Raw genomic sequence first — 26,416 nt, forward strand, 5'->3', positions numbered from 1 at the left:
GGGAAAGTGATTAGAAAAACAGGATTGAGTGGTGATGATGAAAATGTAGCATGAGATTGGTGGCTTTTGCTTTATATGTTTTAACTGGCTATGTAATAGGTCATCTTATCCCAGCTGAGCGTAGATCTGCTATCTTTGTTACACCATCCACTGGGATTTTTACATTTGCCATGTATAGAAAGATGCCATGCAATAGAATGAGTATTCTATTATTCTATTGCCATTCTATTGCCATTCTATCATTCTATTGCAATAGAATGGGTATTACACACTTAGAATCTTTAGCACGCTACCAAAATGTGGAGCCTATACACAGATATTTGCTAAAATCCTTTAATCCAATAGTAAAAGTTCTCTTTCATGCATATAATCTGAAATGTTTGCCTTAGTGATCACCCCAAGTCTACTCTAGGTAATTTTCTACTTAATTTACATTGGTTAAAAATACTCATTTTTCTATCCTGTACTGATCAGTGCTTACTAATCTTGTTAGTTTTGGTATGTCTTGAGATGACAAAACTCATACAAAGATAAATTGTGATTTAAACCTTATAAATAAATATGATCTAGTCTACAAAACAGTAAACTTTGTCATTGAGCTCACTTTTTCAAATGGCATCTGGGTTTTGACATAAATGATTGAAAAGTCCACATTTAAAAACTGGAATCTCACTTCAATCAGTTGCATTATTCACCAAGATTTTTTCCTATGGTTGTAAAGGAATCTTGTTCTGTGATCATTAGAAAATCTTTTTTGAATATCTTAACCTTTGGTTTCTGTTCTGTCATGTCTTGTTGCAGGAATTGATTATCTGCATCCAGATCTTGCATCAAACTACGTAAGTTCATGCTCATGTTTTCTGTAAGATGTGGATTTTCTTATTACTATAGTCTCTGCTACAAAATTTTAAATAGGGAGTAGAACAGCAGTACTGCTGGACTCCTGATCTTAGTGATCATACATTTCCCATTGAAAGAAGCAGACTGAAAATGGGGCTACCTATGCAAGGAGTGGAAATGTGACAAGGCTCTTTGTGGAGAAATGACAGTCTTGTGTCACATTAAATACGCTGCAGCTTGCAATACTGGATTTAGGACAGAAATGAGTAACCTGTGAATTAGAGTTCTCTAAGTCCTGCTATTAAGATGCAGAATGCCCCTATCACTTGGAGAGCCATGGAGTTGTGGGCTGTGGCAAGACGTGTATTAGCCTTTGAAACCTCCAGGAGCAGTTTAATTCCTTTATACCAGGTATTTTGATCCAGTGCTTCAGAGCATGTGCAGGCCAGATTGTGTATTCTCAGCACATGCTATGCAAATGATTGTTCCTCAAATCTACCTCAGGATTCAGACCTTTGGACTAGAGTGTTCCTGCTTTTCTTAACTCTTTGTCTCCCTCCAACACTCCATTGGCACTAGCACTCCTATCTTCAGGTCCCTTCCTGAGGGAAGGCCAGGCTGCTTCAGCTGAGCAATGTGGTTTAGTTTGCAATTGCAATTAAATGAAAAGAGGAACAAGGTGAGATGGAGATTTTGGAAAAAAATGTCAGCCACTTGGATAGAACAGCTCCAAAATGAGGAAGACAGTTATTTTTACATACGGGCAGTTTGGAACATAGTAACACACACAGGATGAAAATCTATTTGTGTTGCAAGTAGCAAAGCACATTTGGTAGATAACAAGTGGATATAGAATGCTTTGGAGAATGCATTTGGGATACAGCTGACCACAGAATGCAGATTAGCCAGTTTCACTACTCCTTATGAACTGGCTTTAATAGCAGCTAATTAAACCATGTGCTCTGACTGCAGAATTCTCTTCCAAGAGAAATAACTCAGTAGGATGCTCCCATAAATTGATAGAAATAAATAATTTTTTAAAAATCAGACTTTTTTTTTTTTCAGAAATTGTGCTCTATGTATGTTCTAGCATGTGATGTGGGCAAAGCACATGCTCTACATTCACTTTTCAGCAGCAAGTGTAGACAAAGTATATGGGGATATTCTGTTTCTAAAAATCCTGTTTCAAATACACAAGCAAAAAGTCTGCACAATATACCTGATATAAGAATTCTGTTGTAAACAGTGAAATTAGGATCATGCCCACAAACAAAAACTAGATTCTACTGTAATATAGTGCTTTCTCTTTTAATTCCAAAATATTTTGTGTTTAATGATACATATAGTCCAAAATATTTTGTGTTTAATTATGGATATTTGTCAGGTTTAGCAGAAATATATTGGTTTTAGAGTGGCAATAGTGAATATTCTGGAAATTAGTGGAAAATGACACAGAGAAGGGCAGTGCGCAGACATGATGGTGGAAATCCTGAAGTAATGGAGCTGGAGAGAAATCTGAGTAAGAGATATTGGGATGTAAATTGGAAAGAAAAGCTGTCTGGACATGGGGGTCATCAAACCTTTAATGGCAGTCATGGAAGACTTGTGAGGAAACTGACTTTGAAACAAGGATCTGAAAAGATTTGTGCAGGAGTGACTTTGTCCAAGTGAGGAGAGGTTCTGTAGTAGCAGTGATCAGGCTGTAGAGGGAAAAGCCAAGATTAACTGGCTAATACAAAATGCAGAAGCAAATGGCTGGTTGGTAAGACAGTCATTAAAGGAGCAGCAGAAATCCCATCTGAAAGATCTTGAAGGAAATAAGACCTCCAGGCTTTAATACTGAAATTCAAAAATAGGACTTTTCACATGAGGTCTATGGTCCTAGGCTAGCACTGTGTTTGAGAGGTGGCTGGTTAAGGACAAGGTTAATTCCTTGTCCTGCTGATAAAACCTGCCATCATCTCCTTGCCCAACCACAGCAGAGCGAGTGCAGGGCTTGGTTCGCCTGTACTTTGCCTCTTCCTGCAAGGCTGCAGGGTCCTTGAGTCCCAGGAGTTTCTGCTCTGGCAGCCTCTGCTGTCTCTCAGAGGCCATGGGGGCCTTTTTCCCAGTAGGTAGTAATTTGGGCATGAACTAAAGATGAGGACTTAAATTCCATTGAAGAAAATATCAGTTTAGATGTAAAAATGCAATGAAACGAGTCTCTTAAGCTGACATAGCAATTATAGTCATCTTTGTACAACTCCTATATCACATTCTTGGTGTTTCACTATATCTGCACTTTGGGGCAGCTTTCTCTGAAGTACTGTTGTTTATTTTTAGCAAATGAAAAGCTTCTCAATTGTATTAAAGCCTCCATACCCTGACAGTGTCTGTACATCTTGCTTGGAAAATTGGGAGCAATTAGAAAGTCTCTCAAAGGTGGTAGGTTTGGCAGTTGAGCATTTTCAAGTGTAAAACTTTGTCCTTGGCTCCTCATTTTAATTTGGCTTTTATGATTTTGACTTTCTGGTTTTTTTGCTTGAATAGTTTAATGGAGGTTAGCACTTAGATGAAATGCAGGGTCAGGGAAGAGAAACATCTTTCTGAAGAAGTAAACTTTGTACTTTCTCTTAAGATGTTGAACTTCTACCTATCACTTGGAGTGCCCTTCCATCCATATTTTTCTTTGTAGTTTTTTAAGATTTACTGCTTGAATCATCCATTTCTGGTTTTAATGCTTTTTATATACATGGAAAGACATGTGCCTGCTCATTGTGTGGGTGGACTGCTCTCCCACCATTGCCTCCTGGCTTGCTGCAGTATATCTACTTGCTTTCCTGGCATCAGGGAGTTATGGCAAAGCTGGAATTTTCCATTCTACACTGTGAATGCAGAGACATTAATTGTTGAATGATCTGTATTTTCTTCTGAGGCTTGGAAACCCTGCAGGGAACCTTGGAAACCTTCAGGAAACTGTTTTTTTCACCACTAAGAGAGCCCTTCATTATGAACTGATAATTAAAAAGCTGGGGCCTAATCTACACCATGGTTTGCTCTCAAATGATAATGTACATATAAACCCAGCAATTTTCAGGACTGATTTCTCCAAGATACAGCATCTGAGTGAGAAAGAAATGTCAAGTTAGAGGGGCTGCATCTGAGATATGTCTATTAAAAGGGAAAAAAAGCAGTTTTTGGGGATGGACATAGCAAACTATTTTAAAGAAAGAACTAAGCCAATGGAGATTTCTTGTGCCACAAACAGAAACATAAGCTGAGCTCTCTCTGATACCAGGTTTTTATTGTGGTATTTTATCCTTGGCCGCTGCCTGCTGGTGGAAGTCAGTGTAGCAGCATTTTCCTACTTGGAGCAGTGGGGAGCTGATCATCTCCTATAAGTGGGTTTGTCCCTGATTAGCAGTAGTTAGAAAAATCAGGATCCCACCAAGAGACTTGGGCCAGGAGTGAAAAATTGCTGGTTTTAGTGTCTGAACTCTGCCAGAAACTGAAAGCTTGTTTCAACAAACCTGGGGAGAGAGAGAGGACAAGAAAAACACTGTAGGAAAACTGGAGGTGACTATGTGAATAGGTAACATTTTCACCAAGTATTGATAAATGTACAATGAGAATCAAGCAGCATTTCTTAGTAATAGATAACAATTGAAAAGATTTTGAACTCTGTAGAATTGCACAGATGTAACATGTACAAACAAGCATCAACCTGAGCAGTGGTTTATTGCTAGCCTTCCCCAAACCTCCTCTCTTTTCTTGTCTGTACTCCAAGTCCTTATAGTGCAGCCTTATCTTCTAAGGTCCTTGCCAGCTGTCACTCAAACTGTACACAGGAAAGGCCATATGTAAGCCATGAGGGAAGACTTTTTGGATTTACCTCAGGGTTAGTCAAAGTTTTTCGTCATCTATCATTTCTCATTTAGATGTGAACAGCAGATTGCCTTACCTATCTTCTCTTCCCGCTTTGTCAGCATCTCCAAACAGAAAGCAGTCTTTCTCTCATCACTTTTGATAACTTGTCTCCGGCCAATACCGTAACAGCTCCCCTTGCCTTGCTGAGAGTGGGAGCATATTTTTGGAATAATTATCACATAAGCAGTGAAGCAGGGAAATGTTCCACTTCTGTTCTGAGCTGCATTTGCCATTGTTTGCTAGAGGAACAAAAACACCATTGAATAATCTTTACAGCCACAAAACGAATAAGAAATAATACAGGCAATAAATTTTGCACTGCAATATGTACAACAAAGCATAGCAACAGCACAAAGGATCTTCTTACTTTTAGAAAGTCTTTCCTTCATTACCATGTTTTTCTTTCATTACCATGAATTTCTGAGTATGATTTGGCCTCCCTGCACACCACAAAAAGGACCAGCAAACTGTTCTGGTAGCCATGAGCCTGAGTGCAATGATTTACCAGTACAAACCATCAGTATCTCCAGTAAAAATCTCTAGGGCATAGTTGTGGGATTTTGTAGAGCTGACAAAGCTCCACTGACATTTATTGATCCACACTGCTTTGGCCTTGGTGACCCACCACTCCCCCACCCCCAAATCCCAGCTGATTTTTTTCCTGAGTCCAGTAGAGTCCACATATAACTGGTGGGGAGAAAAATGTTGTCCCTTTTCAGGGCAAAATTTGTTGGAAACACTCTGAAGAGATTGAAAAGCTCCCAGTGTCTCTGCACTTAATATGAACCCAGGGAATCCTCAGGAATTGTAAACACAAACCATAGGAGAGTCAGGTTCCTACTGGCCTAGTGTCATGGAATGATATCTGGCAGCTTTATGAAATCTGATTCCCGTGGCATGATTTTCAAAAGACTCTGAGACAGACTGCATTTCCTACTGCATTTCAAAGGGCTATGCAGCACATGCACTAGACACTTTATTTCAATAAACATTTACTTCTGATATATGAAAGGTATTTTATGGGAAAACTCTATGTGCTGACTGTAATTGCTAGCATCTATTTTTAATTGTAATGTTAAAAAAGCATTTATTATAAAAAAATAATATAATAACTTGTTTCAGCACATCACTAATTAGATTTGGGCTTGGTTGATTTCTTTTGGGTTTTTTGGTGTTGCCTTGGAGTTCGGGTCTTGCTAATACGTTTTCTAAAATAAACACTAGCATAAAACCTAAAAATATCAACCAAATCCTGGGATAAATTCACAATACATCCTTCTGCTAGCACTGAAAATTCAGTTAGAACACTGATGGATGAAGGCTGTTAATGAAATTTCTGCCACAATCTGCTTCAAGAAATTGCTGAGAATGAAGCCACTCTTTTGCCAGGATGGAAGGATGGATCAAGTGTTAAAATGCGAGGCTGACTGATGCCTTAGCAGTCAAAACTGGTAGCCTTTTATTGGGCTGTTTATGCTGCTCAGGTGGCGTCTGGCAGCTCAGGGCTTATTTTAGAATTTAGAATATGATTACTCAGGACATGCATGACAATAAAGTTTCACTGGAAAAAATTAGAAGTTACTGGAATAATAATTAAATTCTCTTTCAGACGTAGCTATTTTTTTTTCTGTTATTCTGTGCAGGATCAGCTTCTGGGCTCATTTCTATGCTCTGTGCAATCTGTTTTGGTTTTTTTCCTCAGAACATAATAAAGGCTAAAAAAGAGATGATGCCCTCTCTGATCATATCAGCCAGGCATATAAGGTTCTCAGTGTACCTGGAGGGGTGTCCTGAATTAGTCACATACAGAAAATGCTTCAAATCTTGGAAAACATAATAGGCTTCTACAAACAGTCCTTGCCTGCTCCCAACAGTAACTGCTATTAAAGGAACATGTCACTGGTACTCGTATATTGAAGTCTAAATAAGATGACTGGACAGTTCCTCTGTTCTGTACCTTACTGCTGCTTAACATGAGCACTGCCAATGGGGGAGAGAAGCCTGTGTAAAGGAGATGTCAGTGTCTTCCTATTTAATGAAAGGTAAAAAGTTTCTGTAATCGTAATCTCTAGCTTTCCACTTAATCAAAAAGATGGAACAGCAGAAAGAATGCAAAGGCTTGTAGCAGACCCCGTGGAGCTGGTGAGATCTCCATGGAGGATTGAGACGTAACAGTAGGAACTGCTGAATCATGATGAGACAGCAAAATAAGCTCCTGTCTTCGATCCCCCACCCCATAGCTTATCTATGTAACCTCATAGGCCACTTCTCCCTGACCCCTACTATTGGACAAGTTTGGATCCCCCTATACCCTATAAAAAGGGGCTGTTTTAGCCCATTCGACAGAAGAAGAGCTATCACTGGAACCCTTCACAGCCTCCCCAGTAAATCATCGCTGTGGAGCCACCAGGACTTCTTCTCCTCTCTCGTGTCTGCTTCTGCCTCAGCCAAGGTGCCCTAGCGAGCAAGCAAAGAGTTGAAGTCCTAAGAGAGCTGATAATCACAAAAGTGCTGACAATCACTGAGCTTGCTAAGCGTAGCCTGCGGCGGCTGTGAGCTGACTGGGTATTCGGGCACTCTGTCTCCGAGAGGGACTGAGTTTCCAGACCACCTTGCATTGTTTGGTTGATAAGACCAAGATCGGGGCTTTATCATAAAGACTGTTTCTCCTCTGGATTATTTCATATGGCCAGAGGGCACAGAAAGAGGCTTTTTCTGCAAAAGAGGCTGTGACTTGTGAGGGAGGTGTGATTGCCCTAAGGGGAGATGATTTGTGTCACAGAGCTGTATTTACAGCTGAAAGCTGGATTTCATCTACTGAAAGTTGTTATGTGAATGGCTTTGCTGAAGCCCATTTTTAGAGATCTATGACCCTGAATGCTTGACAAGACATGGGGCTTAGTGATTAGTAGCATCCATGCAGCTGGAGTTGGCACTGTGCCACTGATATTGGTCTCTCCAGGGGGATGCACTGATTTATGCTGGCTATAAAATAGCCTCAAAACACTGTTCCTTTGGAATCAAAAGGTACTCACATATTGTAGTTGCATTTGACCTTTATTATTTTCTGATCAATGTATGCAGCAAGAAGTTTCCAGCTCTATTCTATATTAGAACCACCTGAAAGGGATAATTTTCAAGTTAAATACATGCCTGGTGTGCAAGCAATGTGAGATGGTGCCAAAGATACATACTGTGCAAGCCAACAAGCACTCATTGTCTGCAGCGTTTATTTTTCTCTATAACCAATGCACTTAATCAGTTGCACACTGAGGAAGTGTAAGGTGGCTAATTGCTTTAATCATAAAGCACTAGTATTAATTTTCACTTAAAGCATCATCTAGGGAAAGTAAATGAAGATTGTTGAAATGAGAAATGCACAAGGATGAAAGAGCAGATGACATTTCTGCATCAGTTCTAGCCGATGTTTTTGGAATTGGCTTGTGTCTCTCTCTAGGGTTTCTCCAAGTAAGCCTTTTTATAACATTAAAGTGTCCATGGGAAACTGAAAGTGAAATATTTTTATTTTGTATCAGTTCAACCTAATTTTAAATATTTGACATCCAGAATGTGCTGAATTAAAACAGCAGCAATCAAATCCCACTCTGGTGCTTGGTGCACTTGGGAGAAGAGGGTCAGACACATGGTCCCTGGAGGCAGTGAACACCACGTAATTTTAAAATCAAGTTCAACAAATTGAAAAAAAGAGATTTCCTTTCCCCAGAATGAAAGTAATACATTTTGCATTGAAAATGGCCCAAACAATTTTTAAAGATTTTTCCGTTTGAAAGCCTTAATTTTCTGTTTCTCAAAGAATACTTATTTAGCTGCTGATATTTTTTAAGACTCTAACCGGTGTGGAAATCCCTGAATATCCACCAACATTTAGATGCAACTTAATTAAAATTCATGCTGTAGTTATTTTTGGTTACCAAGGTATCACCAGGGAAGTCTGAATTAGATGGTGCGTGTGGAGCACTGTTCCCTCACAAAGCTTCATCAAAATTTCATGGGGTTTAGGGAGAGTTTTTTGGGCCCAGTGGTGATTTTGACAAGGAAAGTCACAACCCCACTTTTAACTACTGGACTTTCAACTTTTAAAAGGAGAGCTTTGGCCAAGTTCCTCTTCTAGGAGTGTTGGGGGTAGGACGGTTGGGATGGATGGAGACGAGAGATCTCTGAAGCCAGGTCGTGGAATTTGTGGTTTATTGCAAAGGGCGTGGGTGCAGGGCCCTGCTGGGAGCTTCCAGCTGCAGCTCGGAGTAAGCCCGAGAGAAGAGAGGGGTAGAGAGGATGAGGGGGTAAGAGCGTAAAAGGGCAAAAGAGCAAAAGTGTAAAAGAGCAAAAGGGTAAGAGAGAGAGGTTCCCGTTACAATACAATAAATCTTCTTCTGTGTTGAATATTCTAATTCTCACTAACCAATCTAGTACAATATACAAATCCTATAGCATTTACATACAGCCTATAAGAATCACTACATTATCTTACTGTGTTACATTTTAAACACTAAGAACTACTCTTTGGACCCCTTCTGCTAAGCTACTAGGGTCTGCTCTGACCCTTGGACCTGTCTGCAGGCAGAGGGTATTGTTTCATCAAAAGGGGATTACTTTCAGCCGGCCACACCATTGTTTTCCAGTTGTTCAGTAACTAAGGTATTTCAAAGCTTGCTTTCATTTCAGTCTTGCTTAGAGTTTCTATATTCTCAAAATCTTTTGCCAGGCAATCATATTTATAAGGCTTTCCTGTTTCATCTTCCCCAACACCATCTGGATAAGCCAGTCTTGCAAAGTAAAAGAGTGTAGGAGACCTGGAATTTACAAGTAGTGCCCTTTTTTTGTAATCAAAATGACCTAAATACAGTAAATAAAGCTACAGATATTCACCAATACTTTAAACACCTCTCCTTCACTGTACCTGTAACTTAATTCAGTTAATTTGAAATGAATTCAGTCTTTTCCATCCTGGCACTTGTGGTGGTCTTCATTGGGGGTCTTAGGATGAGGGAAGACATGAGAATGTTGACTCCATATTTCCGAAGGCTTGATTTATTATTTTATTATATATCTTATATTAAAACTATACTAAAAGAATAGAAGAAAGGATTTCATCAGAAGGCTGGCTAAGAATAGAAAAAGAAGAATGATAACAAAGGCTTGTGACTGACCGAGACAGTCTGGACAGCTGGATTGTGATTGGACATTAAATAGAAACACCACATGAGACCAATCACAGATCCACCTGTTGCATTCCACAGCAGCAGATAATCATTGTTTACATTTTGTTCCTGAGGCCTCTCAGCTTCTCAGGAAAAAAAATCCTAAGGAAAGAATTTTTCAGAAAATATCATGGCTACAGGCACTTCATCTTGGCATGGTTATTTGCTTTGCATTGTTTGATTTTATTTATATGCATTTATGTTCTTCATGTTAATATTTTATTTCTTGGCAGCTATGTAAACCCCTTTCAGATTGCTTTGATTTAAGTATAATGTTCACAATTTCTGTTTCTTTCCCAATAGAAGCAATATACATAATGAACATCTCTTACCAGGGAACAGAATAGCAGTGCACAGTGTCTTATAAAATGCTGGCCACATTGAAGTCAATGGTAGTTTTTGTGTTAAAATCAGCAATTTGACAGATGATGTAAACAGCAGTTTGTTCTACTGTGCATTGCCTTTATTTTTTAAGCATAACAGTGAGAGGCATAGACTTCAGCAGAGCAAATAATGATACCAAGGGCTGTGGAAACATGACTGCCTGGGATAGCATGTTTTCCTGTGGAATGGGAGCTTGTATTTGATGAAACTTTGTCTACTTCCAGTACTGTATAGCTGGTTTTTTGGTGAAACTTAAATGTATATGGTAATGGATACCTCAGTCACACGTTCCCTGTGCTGTCCTTATTTGTAAACATTGATGCAGATTGGGAAGGGTTGGAAATGTTTTTCAGGCAAATAATTTTCTGATTTTTGTTAAATGAGGTGAATCTTTAAATATGTACAAAGGTGAGGATGAAGACTGTGCTGTGTTCAAGGACTTAATCATTTCAGTGCTATCAGATGATTTTTAGAATTCCTTCCTGTGAGAAATGAAATCACTTTAATTCAGTGGCACTTAACTCATTTGCAGGATCAGTCAACCATGATACTGTGTCTGACAGATGTAGTTGAGGATCTTTCTGTCAGTCATCTAATGATGTCTAGGACACTTTTTAAATTTTAACATCCAGTAAATTGCTGTGAATACATTAGCTATGACCAAATATACTAATCTTTAACAGAAGAACCTGGAATGATCATGTACTATTTAGAATCTTAAATACTTGAAAAACTTAGTATGTGTGGATTTACATGAGCACATTCTGAAGATTCCACCTTTTCGCTCTGTAAGTTTGGATTTAGGTGGTTTCACATGGAATGAGCAATGCAAACTTTAATTAATGCCAGAAAATCTAAATTGGTGCATTAAAATTCCTGAGAGCCCAGTATGTCTTGACAGGAATTAAGTCACATTATAATTCTTCCCTGGGATACTAATGAGGTCAGCTTAAAACTGAAATAACACGCAACAGGTCTTCAAGACCTTTTAACTCTTAAGGATTGTACATCAAGCTGTGTTTGCTTTTTGTGACAGAAGAAATGCAGGTAATAGTTTGCATTATGTTTTTTGAGTCTCTTTGAAATTTTCATCTCCTTTTGCTTCATCTACAATGTCACTTTTATGTCTTCATTTATCTTCCATATTGTCCTGATTTAGGGCAAATTTGGGAGGAAACCTCCAAAAGGGGGCCCCTCCAGAAAGCAAACTCACAGGCCCCTCGGGAAAGATTCCTTGGAGAGAAGTGGAAAGAACCTGTTTACTTACCAGGCGCAGCACCCCCCAGCACACAAAATGAACAATATCAGATGACAAAGCTTTTTCACTACTCTGAAAAAGATGACAAATTCAGAAAGTCTCTCTTGGGGGTGGTCGCTCTGTTATCAGTCCCTCCGGTGCTGGGGTAGCTGCTGCAGGCCACAAGGTTCAAACTCCCGGTGTTCCCCAGGTCCCAGTCCAGAGCAGGCTCGAGTGGTTCCAAGAAAGGGAAAGAAAAACAGTCCAGGGAAAATTTGGACTGCTTAGCTAAACTAACTAATGAGCAGAAGCGAAAAGCAAGAGCAAAGCAGGAGCGAAGCAGAAGCAAGAGCAAAGTGAAAAGCAAAGCAAAAAGCAAAAGCAGCACCATGTACTGCCCTGTTTCTGTGTCCCGCCAGCCGTGGGGGAGCAGGCTGATAAGAAACCAAACAAAACTTTCACTCTCCAGAGCCAGTCTTGAAGGCACAGAACATAATATCCAGCATAAACGGAGCACACGAATGGGGATACAAGCATCATAAAGTCACCCTAGGACACATATTCATGCAATTTAGGTGAAACACCGGCTGTGTGGTTGTTAACAGTTCTCTTGTCAGCTGAGAAGCCTTTCATGAGAAGGAAAATAACCAACTAGTTTTCTGTCTTGTCTGCTTTCACTTTCAGTTCCTCTGCATCACCAAACTAGCTTTCCCTGTCCTCCCCTCTCCATAACCCACATGGACCCGGTCTCTCTGTTGTAGGTCACCCCCCAAACCACCTAAGCCACTTTGATTTCCCTCTTTGCAAAGGTCCAGTTTGGCCATTCTGTAACAATAGGTTGGTAGCTTCTATAAGTGGTCATCTTTAACAACCTGCCATATTTGTTTTCTGAGTGCCATTGCAACCACAAGTCCAGTAATGCTGCATTTTGCTGTGAGCATTGCTGATAATTGTCAGCTTTTTTTGGACTCTGCAATGCGGCTGCCAGTGCTACTGATCACATGCTGCAATAGGGAAAGGTTGGCTCTCCATAAGTGAACCACTTCTTGCCAGACCATGTCATGCTAAATGGCTTGACTTGGAGGATTGCTGAGTTTGTATTGCAGCCTGTGAGCTATAGGTTTTCTTACAGTGATGAAAAAAAAATAAATCTCCCTAATCCCCCACATGCCACTTAAGAGACCTTGATGCTGGGTGTGATCTGGATCTTGCTATGTTTGATGAGAAGAATCCATGGCAGATTTTGCTAGATGTTGGGCTCATGGGCAGGAGCAAGATGGTTAAGCTCCCGGTCCCTTCCTGCTTATCCTTCCAAGAGGTTCTAAGTGCTGGCTGCCATCAAAACATTGCAAACACAACCTTTACTGCAGCTCAGTGCCCAGCAAGCACATATTTTATGTAGCGATGGGCTTGTCAGCTATTTTTTACAGGGACATAACTAAGAATAATGGACTTGGACCTCATTTCTCTGCTGCCAGCTTTATACCTCTATTAGTTTTTCAACTTCAGTAGGTCAAACTAATGCATAATCAAAGTATCTGAAGAGGAAAACTATTCATTGGAAGAGGAATGTGGGCCAGGTTTTTAATAAAATGGAATGCTAAAACTAAAAATTGTGGAGCAGGCTAAGAATGCCAAGAGGTGAATAATGAAGCAGTGTTTTTATTATAAACAGAAATTAATTTGGCTGCTTCTTTTTAGTAAAGTCTCATGATGTCTGCCTCAATTTCTTTTTTTTTTTCCTATGTCAGGTAAAGATGCAGGGGAAAATAATGGAGGGTATTTCAATAAGCTGGTTTCATTTTTAAAAATTGATTGCAAAAATTCTCTACCTCCTAAAAATTCTGCCCAACATAACATTTTCTCTGAATCTTTGTGATTCCCATTTTTTTGGTCCTGTTTGACTATACACATCTGAGCTAAGCATTAGCAAACACCCACAGGGTTAGATGGCAATTAGCTGGATACATTTGGACTTTCATTTTGTTCATTGGGAAAACACCTGACAATCTTGGTACCTAAGAATTAATTTCTGATTTCCTTCCGGTTCTTCAGAGCTGGGAAAGAGCTGTGCTTAGATCTTCCTGGGTGGTAAATCTGTAGCACTGCTGTACTGCCTGTGTGCTTTACCCTGTGTGAAATAAAAAGTGTGTTTACTCCACCCCTTTTTTTAAAGATGCTCACATGCTGGGGAGTGTCAGCCAGCAGTGGAACTAATGCTGGTTTTCTCATTTTGTCTGCAGGGGAAATAGGAAGGCCATTACTGTGGTAAAAGTAAAATAAGTGGTTGTGTGACATTGTAGTGCCAAGTGATTTGTAGAGAGGATCATCAGTTACGTGACAAAGAAATCTGTTTAATATAGAAAAAGAATACAATGTGATATGACCTCAGCAAAGCTATTTGTCTTCATAACTGTAACTTTAAAAATAATGCTACCTTAATGAAGATAAATGCAAATGTTAAAGTGAGACTCCATGTTTTTTTCAACTGCCTTTTTGTTTGTTTGCTTTTAAACCTAAGAACTGGAAAACTTTCAGCTTTGCAAATTAAATTGTTAGATAAGAAGTGGGAGACAGCCGATTTGTCTTCCTATAAACTCTGAAGCTGGATTATTAGAATTCTTATATCTTATAAGCTCAACAATTTTAAATGTTGTAAATGAAGCAGTTGAAACTTGTTGTTTGCAGTCAGTTTATCTTCTTTTGACTATAATTCCACTAGTTTTTCCTTTGGCCTAACCCAGATGCTTGGTGATTGTTGAGGAAATTGAAGGTTTTTTCGGTAATAACTACAAAATTAAATCACTGTTGTGGTGAGCTCTTTACTTGCTCATGCTGTGGCCAAGTAGAGCCTGTACTGAATACCTGGAACTGGAATACCAGGAGGGCTTACAGGCACCTCAGGTACTATTCTGGACCCAGGACACAACTCCATCAATTTCAAATAACGTTCTGATTTATTATTCTGTGGCTGTTTTGAAAAGAACAGCAGAGAAGTGTGCTGCTGTCTTATTATTCAAGATCTGGCTTGTGTTGTCTGGCTCAGTATTTTTACTTTCGTGATGTACCTATAAGAAGTGGGTAAGAGGATACAGTTTCTGGGGAGACATAGCAAATGTCACCAGTTGTGAATTTGCTTTTTAGGGTTAATATCTTTGAACAAAACCCATTACTTTGTGGATATATTCTTGGTGTTTACATGGTCTTCAAACCAGCACTGAATTTGCTGGATAGAAATATAGGACATGTACATTAGTTCCTATAGAGGCAGAGGCATTTAAAAAGTTACAGGGCTTTTTTCATTTCCATTTTAAAACCCCACAAACCAAACCAAAATAAAAGTGTGCTTCCCATGGCAGAGAGGAGAGGGCTTATTGTACAATGGCCTACTTAGCAGCAGTGTATCTGGTTTTTTGTTAATGATCTTTAAGCCTTGCCGCATCTCTCCTAGGTTAAACATGTTGTCTCCTCTTTCACCTTTTGGTGAGAATGTTCCATTTATTTAAGCCTGTGTGTACAAAACTGAATTTCATTTTGCCACCACATGATCTTCAGACTTATTTTAGTACAGTTTCCCTGAGATGTTTTATGTTGTAATTTGAGTTCATGGCTTTGCTTTCTCTTTGGATCAGTAAAGAAATCAAACAAAAAAAAAAAGGTATCTTGCTGCCTCAGATCTAGTACAGGACTTTAATGTCATTAATAGAATCAGCCTGTGACCAGTGGGATGTGGCTTTGTCTCCTGCACTAGCATGTGAGCATAGGCATATTTCTTGACTTACTGGGAAAAAGGAAAATGTATGTGAATTACACTGCAGAAGCTTTTCAAGTCAGACAAAAATTTATGGGCTTACTGCATTATTCAAGGTACATAATTTTATTACAGTGCTGAACAACTCACGGGACAACTGATTTATTGTTAGTGTCATATTTTGCATAATGAATTTTTTGCACAGATGATTTTACTGTATGTGTTTTAAAAGGTAGAAGACAATTCTTTGGGAAATTTTAGTCTAAGGTTATTTTTAAGGAAAGCAGAACTTTATACAGAGGCAAAAGTAATCTATTTGTGTCATGTATACAAGCCATTACTTAATAAATTATTGAAAGGGTCTCATCCTCGGATCTGATACTCTTCTGTTAGTATTTTGTTTGGTGTAGAGGCTAGAAAGCAAAAATAGAGATATTCCTTAAAGAGCAATACCATTCCTCTCTGTAGTAGCATTTTTATTATATAATAGATATTATTTATATGTAGTTGTGTATAGATAATGACTGATAGACATCAAATCACTCTGCAGCAATGAACTGATTTTGATTGAACATGAGGGATTAGATTCACCTCATTGTAACACCCAGTGCTAATGACTGGTCTAAGGCCAGACCAGTGCTTGAGGTTGGAGGCTCAAGTTCTCGCCGAGGTTGAAAACCAGGCAACTACCTTAGATATTGAAAATCAAGTGTTAAACACTTCAAGTCGAAGAGAAGGAACTGCCAGTAGACTAGTTTGGCAAGAAAACAGGGCACTGAATCATCAGAGTAGAAAAGCAAAGTGTTCCCATTTCAGCATGCTATTGTGGATCCTCATCTGCACTGGTTTTGATTGCAACCTCACAGGTTCCTATGCTAATTAATTCTCCATGTTAGCAATAAACTCCCTCTTGCTGCCTACTGGGGATTCCAGCCTATGGAGGAAAATGGCAAAACACAGATTTTAATATTCACTTCACAAAACACAAAATGAAATATTTAAGCTGTCCACTCAAGCAGTTCCCTTTGTGGTACAATTCTAAAATTGTTTAATTTCTTAGTTTAGCTTAAAAAAAATTAACAAAAGCTGAGGCTTAGATATTTTTGGATTTATTCTTTAAATTAGGAACTTGAAGCAGTCCATTTGTACTTCTCTCTGCTGTTTCATTATCAATTTCACTGCTTCCATAGTGTGTGAAATATTCCTTCACAATGCTGAAACTCACAGTCTTTTCTCAAAGACCCTAATAAAGATAAATTGCTCAGTTAGCAGTTGTTTTCTTTCCAAGACTTCTTAATTTTGCCCTTTGTCGAGGGTTCCCCCTCCATTAGTTATCTTTTTCCTATGAGTGCTGTGATCCAAAATGAAGCAAATGAGAGCTAAATGATCCGGCTAAACAACTTGGTTTATAGCCTGCCTAAAGGTATCTTTCCATAAGCTGCCTTACCTGGGGTCTGCAGTAGGGCTGCAGTTTGCTATAGGGTGTCTGAATCATTCAGGCTGGAATCCCTTTGTCTGTTACTGCTATGAACACAAGTGGTACAGCAGCACAGCTAGAAGGGCTTTTCAGCCTTAATTTATGCACAGGGGAATTCTAGAGTCGAAAGTGGTTGATACAAGGTGCTTGCATATTTGATGATGTCCTGAAAAGTCAGCCTTACCAGACCCCCTTTGAGCTTAGGGTATGTAAGTGGGACTGCATTTCTACTAAATGGGAAAATAAAACACAGTTGACACATGACTGAGTTTAAATCTTCATTTGTACAATATTTTTAGAGTGGAAGCAGAAGTTCTGAGTGAATATGAAGTTGGCAGTATGCCTGTGTGGTATCTATGACAGTGAATTTTGTAACTCATTAAATGTTCTGTGGAAAAGTACTTGTTTTCTGCTGCTTTTAAGTCTCCCCCTCAGTAATTTAAATTTCTTAAATTATGAGAAGTAGTAAAAAATAACTGCTTGTCCACCTTCTCAGTACTACTCATGAATTACAGACAAATGTCAAATTCCCCTTTTTTCCCTGGCTGAAAAGTGATGTTCTGTTTACTCTTAGCTCATGCAAACCTCTGCCATTCAAAGTGCTGTATAAGCAGTTGGGGTAATTAAAAGAAGCAAATTACCCAGACACCTGGGCACAAAGACTTAGAAGCACTGAGAATTTGTAGCTATAGCTGACATGACTGGAAGGCATCTTCAGACTGAAAATCAGGGCCTTAGCGTGGAGATATGGAGAGATCTGTAAGGATCTCAAGAAGAAATTAATCTCTGAGCTGGAAGACAGCATTAAGTCATTTGAGAGCCAGTCTGAAAATCTCTGCTCCATTTAAATGCTGCAAAATATTTACTGTCTGTGCTGTATATAAGCAACCAGGCTTTGAAGTGACCACCCAAAAAACCCCACTTGAAAGACACTTAGTTTTGCCCTCTAAGTATCAAGGGCAATGTTATTCTCATTTCATCCTGGAACAAGTTTTTGGGAATTTAAGGGTTTGAATCCAAAACTTGGGTGCTACCAATGGACTGTCTATTCCTGTATCTCAGGAACTGAGATTCAGATGAAAGGGAATGTTTTTAGGAGCAAAGCTATTCATGCACAAATCTCAAATTATCTTCAATAGCATGCTCAGCCAAATCTTAAAAGGAATACAAGTACACATTAATTGAGAATTAACATAATTCAGTTCCTTGAATATGATGATTATTAAAACATAAACTCAATGAACATACACTTGAGAGGAAACTGCTAAATATTTTTAAAAGCCTAATTTTCAGACACCCTTTATTTTTTCATTAAGAGAGAAAAAAGGAGATGGCACTTGACTTTCTGAAACTTTCTATTTGCTTCTGATCAAAAAGTTGCTGAGTCTCCTTAACTGCTGATAGGACAAGTCACGAATAGATTAGATTTATACAGAAAGCAGAGACATGGGATGACATTTTGAGAAGTGCCTGAAAGCCACATTTGTGAAGCTGTTCAGACAACTAAAGGAATGAGAAAATATGCGAAGAGATTTTCGGGTATATGTGCTGGCCATTAATGCAGTTTTCACAGTTGAATTTTGAGAAATTTACATTCTTAGGCATTGAAATGCTTGTAGAAATCTTACTGTTGTGGTATCACAAAGAAGGTTTTCAAAAATACTTCTTTTGTGGAAGACCCAGGTGTCTTGTCACTTCCACCACCATTTGGAAAATGGGATTTAACCTTTGCTTTGCCACACCAAATAGTTTAATACCAGAATACTTTTGTCAGTGTTGATGTTGATGCCCAGTAGTAACCTGATCTCTCACACCACCTCACAATTGACCACACTGGTCTACAGGAGGCTTTGCATGCCAGAAAGCATTGTTCCCTAGGCTTGCTGGTGTGGAAAATGGGAAATGGCACAGCACTGTAGGGACTGGTTTCTGTCCAGATACATCTCGCAGAATGAAGAGGGCAGTTTGCTATTGATTCTCAGCTTTTCATTCAATTTGTGTTTCACTTCATGTCTGTTCTTCAGCTGATTTTCTGTGTTCCTTGTGTTTTGTAGAATGCCAAAGCCAGCTATGACTTCAGCAGCAATGATCCCTACCCCTATCCCCGCTATACAGATGACTGGTTTAACAGGTAAATGGATTGTGGGCAGCCTGCTCTTCACTTTGGTTTGTGTAAGAAATTCTGCATTTTTGTGAAATGTCTGTTTTCTGCTAAATTCAATCATCACAGAACAGACACTGCAGTCTCACTGCTGCTTGAAAATTAGAGGTTATTAACAACATCATTCTTTTAGGTTTATAGTTTATAAATGAAGTTGCTGCTCCAGAAAAGTATATTTTTTGATTGTTTGGATAAGTGATGGCTACATAACTTTTTGTTGAAAACTTTTTAAAGATTTCAGGGCTCAGACTGAGTGCTTATCAAAAAATATTTCAGGCCTATTTGATGTGGTTTTCATCTCTGACTTAGGATGACTGGATGGTCTCCTAGTTTTGGATGGGGGTTTTTGTTTTTATTTCTAAAGAAATCAATTGTAGTTCTGTCAGAGTGACACAACAAAGAAGCAGCTGTGCTTCTACCTCAGATATGGGCTTCCTGGAATGGATTAAACAAAGTTAGGAGCTGTGATGTCCTTCTTTGTAGTCCTGCAATTTTTCGGCCAAAGCAAGATCTCAATGAGACTTCTGCTTCATTTTGTGAAAGGACCTCTGACACTTATAAAGTAGGATGAATCCAGTTAGTGAATGGAAAGTCACAGAAAGACTAGGGCTCTAATTTGTGAAGGTCTGCTGACTTTCTTGCTTTATTTATGCAAAGGATCTTTTTAGGAGAAAGATACCACTTAGCTCTGGAGAGGAAGAAAATTAAAATTAGCTTTAGTGTGTAATGGTAGCTTTTGTTGTTTTCAGTGTGGAACTTCATAAATTTGGGTATGTTCTGCCAAGTCCCATTAACACTGATTCTGCTGCTATCAAGTATTTTATAGTGGGGCCCATTTTGCAATCTGGAGGGAGAGTTACATGCCAAAGTCTCTTTGAATAGACCTCAAACATTCCAGATGTGGCAGGGGTTATTGTCTCTGGTCCCAGGTGCCCCTGGCTAACTTCAAGCACTTCAGTGAAGCATTGAGGGTGAGCAGCACTATTGTTTGTGACCCAATCTGTGATAATTGAGAACAACATGATTCAGGTTGTCATAGAACTGCATCAGTTTCCTCTGTTTCTTGGGGGAATGGAGAGTTCAGGTCAGCAATAGGAGGAGGAAAACCACAGAGAAATTACTTTGCAGATATCCTTTACTGTTCTTTCTTTTCAGAAAAAAAATAAAATTGATACTTAGGAAGTATACCATTTTTTGTCAATGAACGTTAGTCATACTGGGATGCTTCATCCCTGGAAGTGTTCAGGACCAGGCTGGATGGGGCCCTGAGCAGCCTTATCTCATAGGTGGCATCCCTGCCTATAGCAGGGAGATTGGAGCTAAGTGATCTTTAAGGTCCCTTCCAACCCAAACCACTCTATGATACGATGAACCTTCAGATTTCTTTTGCAAGACGGAATTTTCTGTCTTGCAAGGTAAATCAGGGGAGGAACACATTCAGTGGAGCATCCCTTTCCTGCCTTCATAGTATCAGGAAGGATTTAAGATGCAAGATTCTTATTTTTCTGCAGGTTAAAATGCAAACGAGCATTCCATATCCAGCTGTCCAGGAGTAGCTGTGACTACTGTGTATTTCTTTTCTATTCTGTTAATTGAGCTGACATACTCCTCTATAAGCTCTTGCCATGGCTTCTGACTCCTGAATTAGTGTCACTGGTAGGTAATAGCTGTCTGCCTCTGACAGTCTGTCCCTACGTATAGCTACACAGGTGCATCTGGATAGGCCATGATTACATGGAATATCTATTGAGAGAAACCTGAAATAAAGGCTCCATTTTGCACAGCCAGTAATGCCTCTCCCATCGAATTTTATGCATGCAGAAGGATCAGACTCAAAATAGGATAAAGAACATATTCCATAAAAAATACATTTCTATGTGAGCAATTCAAGTGTTTTGTGGAACAAGAAGCAGAGGAGTGATCACTAAGGGGCTTTTGTGAGCTGCCAGCTGCATGTGGAATGTGTTAATTAGACTTTAAGAATAAATAGGAGAGGTTTTTTATGGAGTATTCCATTATTCACAGCTGCTCTGTTTGTAAGCACAAATTCCCCTTCCATTTGGGGCTTTGCAAGACTGCTGGAATCACTTTGGCCTGTCCATCTAACAGCCACTGGCCTATGAAACCATGCAGGGTGGTTTTTGGAAGGGAAGGGTGGTGCCTCAGGCAGGAAATTGCTATCAGGCAGTTCAGCTGCTGCTGTGGGCAGAGGCCCATAGATGGCTTAGCAGCCAAGGGGTTTATTCTCATGTTTGCTGTATTCACTGTTTGACTGTGTTCAGATCCACAGCTTGGGGACCCAGCAGGAGAGTGTACGCTTGGTTCAACGTGGAACAGAGTTGTGCTTGAGCCTGAGGAGCAGTGGGAGCAGTGAAGGAACTTGAATCAAGCCCTGTTCCCAAAACAAGAGGCAGCCCCACAGAACTCAGTGTTTTCTAAGAACCACTTTGGGAACTCACTGATTTTGAACACCCTCTCCTTCTGAACCACATTCAGTACCTTGGCATGTACCACATTCTGCAGTGAAGAGGTAGCCATAGGAATTAGTGGCCTCATACTACCGTCTGATTTCATGTTGTGAACATGCAGAAGGCACAACTTGGGCTTTCCATCTCAGGGCAATGAGATTACAAATTTCTGCCCTGATCTAAATTACCAGTAATTATCTCTGCTCCTATGGCCTTTGTATTCTCTCTGTTCTCTCACTCAGCTAATGAGTTAGCAGGGAAAAAATTTTTTGCTACTTTGGAAACCTATATTCTTCAGATGTCAGAATCTTTTGCTAACTGTGGATCCAAACCAAAGTAGGAGAATGCTTCCCCTTCTGTAAATAATGCTTAGAGACTGACAATGTCATGTGAGTAAAAAGGGGATTGCATTTGCCCCACAAAGTGTCCATCTGAGCTCTGCATGTTTAATTGCTGCCCAATGCAAGCAGCTAAACTGGTCAAGAAAGGCAGATGGTCCCATCTATTGAGACTGCAGCTCTGCATAGCCCTCCCCTGCAAACAGCTGAAGATAGGATGGATGGGTCCTGTCCTTTGCTGTCTGCAGAAGCATTTCAAAGCAGATGAAAAGGTACCTCAATAAAAATCTGTGCCACCTCTGATGCTTTCAAAAAGACATCAGTAAGGAGGCACGCACAGGACCATTGGCAGTGGATTTTAAAACAGAATTCTTTTCAAAGACAACGGAGAGTGAAATTTTTGTAGCTAGTATAGAGGTATTTTTTAAAATACAGTATGCAAAACTGTTTTTCAACTAAATCCACTTCTCCTCCTTACTTTTTCTATGCATGTTCACATAAAATGTGTTCACTTACATAAAGTTTATGCAAGACTTGCTCTACTTGCTAATATATGCTTTACCTTTGAAGTAGCTTGTTCACAGATGAAAATATTTTTGTGTTTTATCCCCCTATGTTAAATATTGAAATAGGGAAGAGGTGAACACTGTAGAGAAAGGCTGTGATTTGTTCTTCTGACATGAGTCAATTCATAGAAACCACAAAGGTTTATCAATGATACATGAACAGCAAATAGGGCTGACTTGGAAAAGTCTGCTATTTGCCATTAATAATTCAACCAAATGCATTTCCATGAACTCGTAAGTGATTTTTTTTTCTCTCTAGTCAGCAGCACAATATTGAAACTCTGAGCTGCTGGAATAGGCCTGTTTACAGTCTCCATTGTGTGGGCCACTGCTCTGGAGAGGCCAGGACAGGGAGAAGACCTTCTGGTAGAACTTTTTTGTCAGGAAGGTCCTAATACAGTTTTTCTCACTGTAATCTGGCAGCATCAGTGATGTTTTGCACCCCAGCATTAGTCAAACCAATTTTGAACAAAGCCATTTATTCTTCTCTGTGCCTTGTAGTTGGCCCATAGGTGACTAGATAATGAAAGCCTAGCATTGCTAGCACCTACCAATGAATGTTGTGTTTCTGTCACACTTCCTTGAGCAAGATCGTGAGAGAAAATCTTGTTGTTTGATTGTTGATAGAAATTTCTGTAGCAGCTGAATAAGAAATCTGTATTTCTGTCTTCTCTGCCCCTTTTGTAAAAGGAAGTGGATGAGATCTTCTGTCATCTCTCTTTATGGAGCTGCCTCTAAAAATATATTCTCCTAAGTAGAGCAGGAAAAAGTATGTCTTGCTTCTTATCTTTTTATTGTTACACTTAGCTTTGCCAGACACCCATAAGGGAAAGAGAGGGAAAAAAGGTGATTAAAACAGTTTTGCTGCCTTCCAGGATGGTCCATCTGATACTCAGTATAACCTTTATAATACAGCGTTTTGAATTGCACGAATCCTTAGCATGTTGTAGAATCAGTGCCAGTTTCAATGCTCAGAGTGGATTGATGTGAGCAGTAGGATGGAGTCATATATTGATTTAACATCTTAGACTAAAAAAAGCCCTGACAGCAGCACAGGTTTCAGTAATTTCCCTGCTGCTATGCTATTTCTTAAAAACTAGGTTATATTGTCTGCATTTCTCTTCTCTTGAGTTTAATTTCTAGGATGAATTAGGAGAAAGGAAAATGCAATTTCCCTTCCTGCAGGAGCCACTGCCGGTGGTGCCAGTAACTGCCACTACAGCTAAAGAGTCTCTGTTAAGAGCTGTAAAGCACTTCATAGACACCAGGTATTATTGAAATACCATGTGTCAACCTGGACCTCTGTATCAGAGCAGACTTTTCGCACTTGAGCAGAAAGCAATTGCTCTGTGAGCTGGAGCACCCTGTCAGCTCTTTTGAGAATCAGGCACTGGCTGAGAGGGATGCATGTGCCTTAGGTCCCACGGCTTTGCGCCTGGCCAGCCATGTGCAGCTCTGCTGCTGAGGAGTGCAGCGACCATTGTGGCTCCCTTCTCCTACTCCAGCTTGGTATTGCATCCACCTCTTTCTGTAGCATTTCTGTTGTGGACAGGGATATGCTCTTTGTACGTGTTCAGACAGCAAAAAGGCAGCCAGACTGTTCCATAAGGTTCACAGTAATGGGTGTCACGGTGTCAAGACACAAAAATAAAGGAACTAATATTGATTTTATATTTATGGTGTTCTGTCAGGGGCTGTTTCTGCTAAGATTTGTTAACGAGGCAGAACCTGTCTCACAAGCTAAAATGAAAAGGCCTGAATAACTTTACAGTTAAATGCAGCGTAGGGATACATGTTAACCTCAGAGCAAGCCTCACTCATCCTGCAGAGGGGAAACTGGATATTGCCTGCTTCAGCAAGGAATGAACACGTGCCAGTATTCAGCACTCAACAGTTTTGCATTGAATGGTTTTCCTCTGCAGCACTGGGAGCTGACTGAGGCAAAACAAGCTCACCGTGATCCAGCTCAGCTCAGCATGTGCATTAGCTGGGGTTCATCTGGTTTCTCTGCCTTCCTTTTCACAGCCACGGGACAAGGTGTGCAGGAGAGGTGTCTGCTGCTGCTAACAACAACATCTGCGGTGTGGGAGTTGCGTACAATTCCAAAGTGGCAGGTATGGTAGCAATCCAGGGTGTAAATAGCCCACTGTGCTTCAGGCAGAGCTCCTCCTGCAGAGACTGAGGGTGTTGCCCAGGACGGGCTGCAGATTGGTGCTGGACCATGTATTTATTACTTTTCACAGTAGCTGGAGAGAGGAATTTCTCCCTGGCTTTGCCTTTTCAATCAAGGGCCTTATAAATAAAGGCTTTTTAATAATAGTGCAAAAAAGCAGCTCTGCTCCTTCATATACCAGCTCCTGTTTGTATGCTGATTTTCAGTGCTTCTTCCCTGCATAGCTATAGAATCGTTTGTGCCAAATCTCATTTTGCAGGAGGTAAAGTGTCAATTCCTGCTGCACTTAAAAACCATTTGAAAAGGCAAATCTTATGCTGCTCTTACTCTTTAGGCTCTCACAGGGCAGGACCTGCAGAGCTGTATATCTCTGTGGTTGTAGGTTTCCTCTGTTTTAACAGTGATGCAGAGTGATAAGAGCAGATGCAGAGAATGAAACAGGTGGTACCTAGCACTTAGCATCCACACCTTGGGTATTTTTACTTCTAACAAGCTCTTCTCTGTACATAGATACTGAATACAGTGCTTGGAGTGAGTTAGGCTCTCCACACCATGTGTCAGTTTAGTTGAATCTGAAGTAATCCAGTTTTCCCACTCTTAAGACAGTTCCATGATGAGAACTGAGGTACAGCAAGCAGAGATAGATGCTTATGAATTTCACTTTACTTTCCCTGATCCACACCAGAACATCACCCATTGCTTCTTGGAGATGGTTCACAGTGTGTGTACATGGACAGTGCTGCTCTGCTTGGCCAGCCCGTTTCACTGTAGTGCCAGGAGAATCTGAGGAAGGCCACATTTCACCTGTCACCTACATGACTGAAAGCTGAATCTCCACCAGAGAAGAGCACCAAGCAATGTTTGCTAAGCTCTTACCCAAGAAATATCAGTGAGAGTTAGTAACTGGCTGGGCAGGTCTAATAAATATCTCCTTTCTTCAGGAAGGGTAACATCTCCTTCAGGGATGGGACATTCCACAAAATTTACATTCTTTCAAAAGTTACTCTTCAAGGAATCTGAATTGAGACATGGGATTTTGTCTGGACCATGTCCATATTATTGATATAACTCTACAACTGCAAGCTGGTTGCTTAAAAATCAAGCGGTGTGACAATATTTCTGGTGACCAACAGCCAAAAAATAATCTTCTGTGTTTATCCACTTTGCATTAAAATCCCCTCAAGTTTTTGGAAGTGCCAGCCAGCCTTCCCTGCCTGAGGACAATATGCATTGGCAACACCACTGTGTGGTCCGTGGCACTGGAGGTCCATGAAAGCTGAGGGTCTGCTGTTGTCATGGTTTGGAGTCATGTTTGCAGAATGAATGGAAAGTTGATTGCAGATCTGCATTTTATATGTATGGGAAGCAATTTCTCACCAATTGAGTTTGACTTCATGTTAGCTTGAGTTAGCCCATCAAGAACATCCGGCTTTGGTCTGATTTCTATTTGAAATTTATACCACCTTTTTTTTAGCCTTATATTTGAAACACACTGGTTTTCTATTGAATATAGTAAAGCCACTGGCTTCTAAATCAGGATCCTTATTGCCATTCACACTGTTTGGCACTGATTTCTGCCCAATCTCTGTCCTAAACCATTGGGAAAAGCTGAACATCAACTCAGGGATACAAATAAAGCTTGGAATGAATCCCTGGTTACTCAGGTCTCATCCAGAGGCCGTGACAGGTTGGCTGTCACTGGAATTGTCCTGTGTGTGCGGCATGATGGATGTAAGGGCTTGCACTGCTGTCTGTTGCACTCTGGCTCACTTAGAGTCAACACTTTAAGGTTTTATGAAGTTGACATGTCATAAGATTGTATCATTTAAACTCTTTTACTTCTACTGCAGTATGGTTAAAGGAAGTGGGTTTTAGTTTGCTTTTTTCCTCCACATG

General features: G+C 39.9%; 1 protein-coding gene across 5 annotated transcripts in view; it reads left to right on the forward strand.

Moving 5' to 3' along the window:
* The window catches only part of PCSK2 (proprotein convertase subtilisin/kexin type 2), a 103,217-nt gene that overhangs the window by 52,861 nt on the left and 23,940 nt on the right, over positions 1–26,416 (forward strand). For 3 of the 5 annotated variants that reach the window (XM_077175964.1, XM_054630206.2, XM_077175965.1), the window contains 3 exons: positions 802–839; positions 18,869–18,945; positions 24,373–24,461. In XM_077175964.1, the coding sequence (XP_077032079.1) occupies positions 802–839; positions 18,869–18,945; positions 24,373–24,461 (204 nt within the window). The remainder of the gene's footprint in view (positions 1–801; positions 840–18,868; positions 18,946–24,372; positions 24,462–26,416) is intronic. The other 2 variants (XM_077175966.1, XM_077175967.1) reach the window with 2 other exon arrangements.

Source organism: Agelaius phoeniceus, chromosome 3, assembly GCF_051311805.1.
Source record: "Agelaius phoeniceus isolate bAgePho1 chromosome 3, bAgePho1.hap1, whole genome shotgun sequence".
Classification (NCBI taxonomy): Eukaryota; Metazoa; Chordata; class Aves; order Passeriformes; family Icteridae; genus Agelaius; species Agelaius phoeniceus.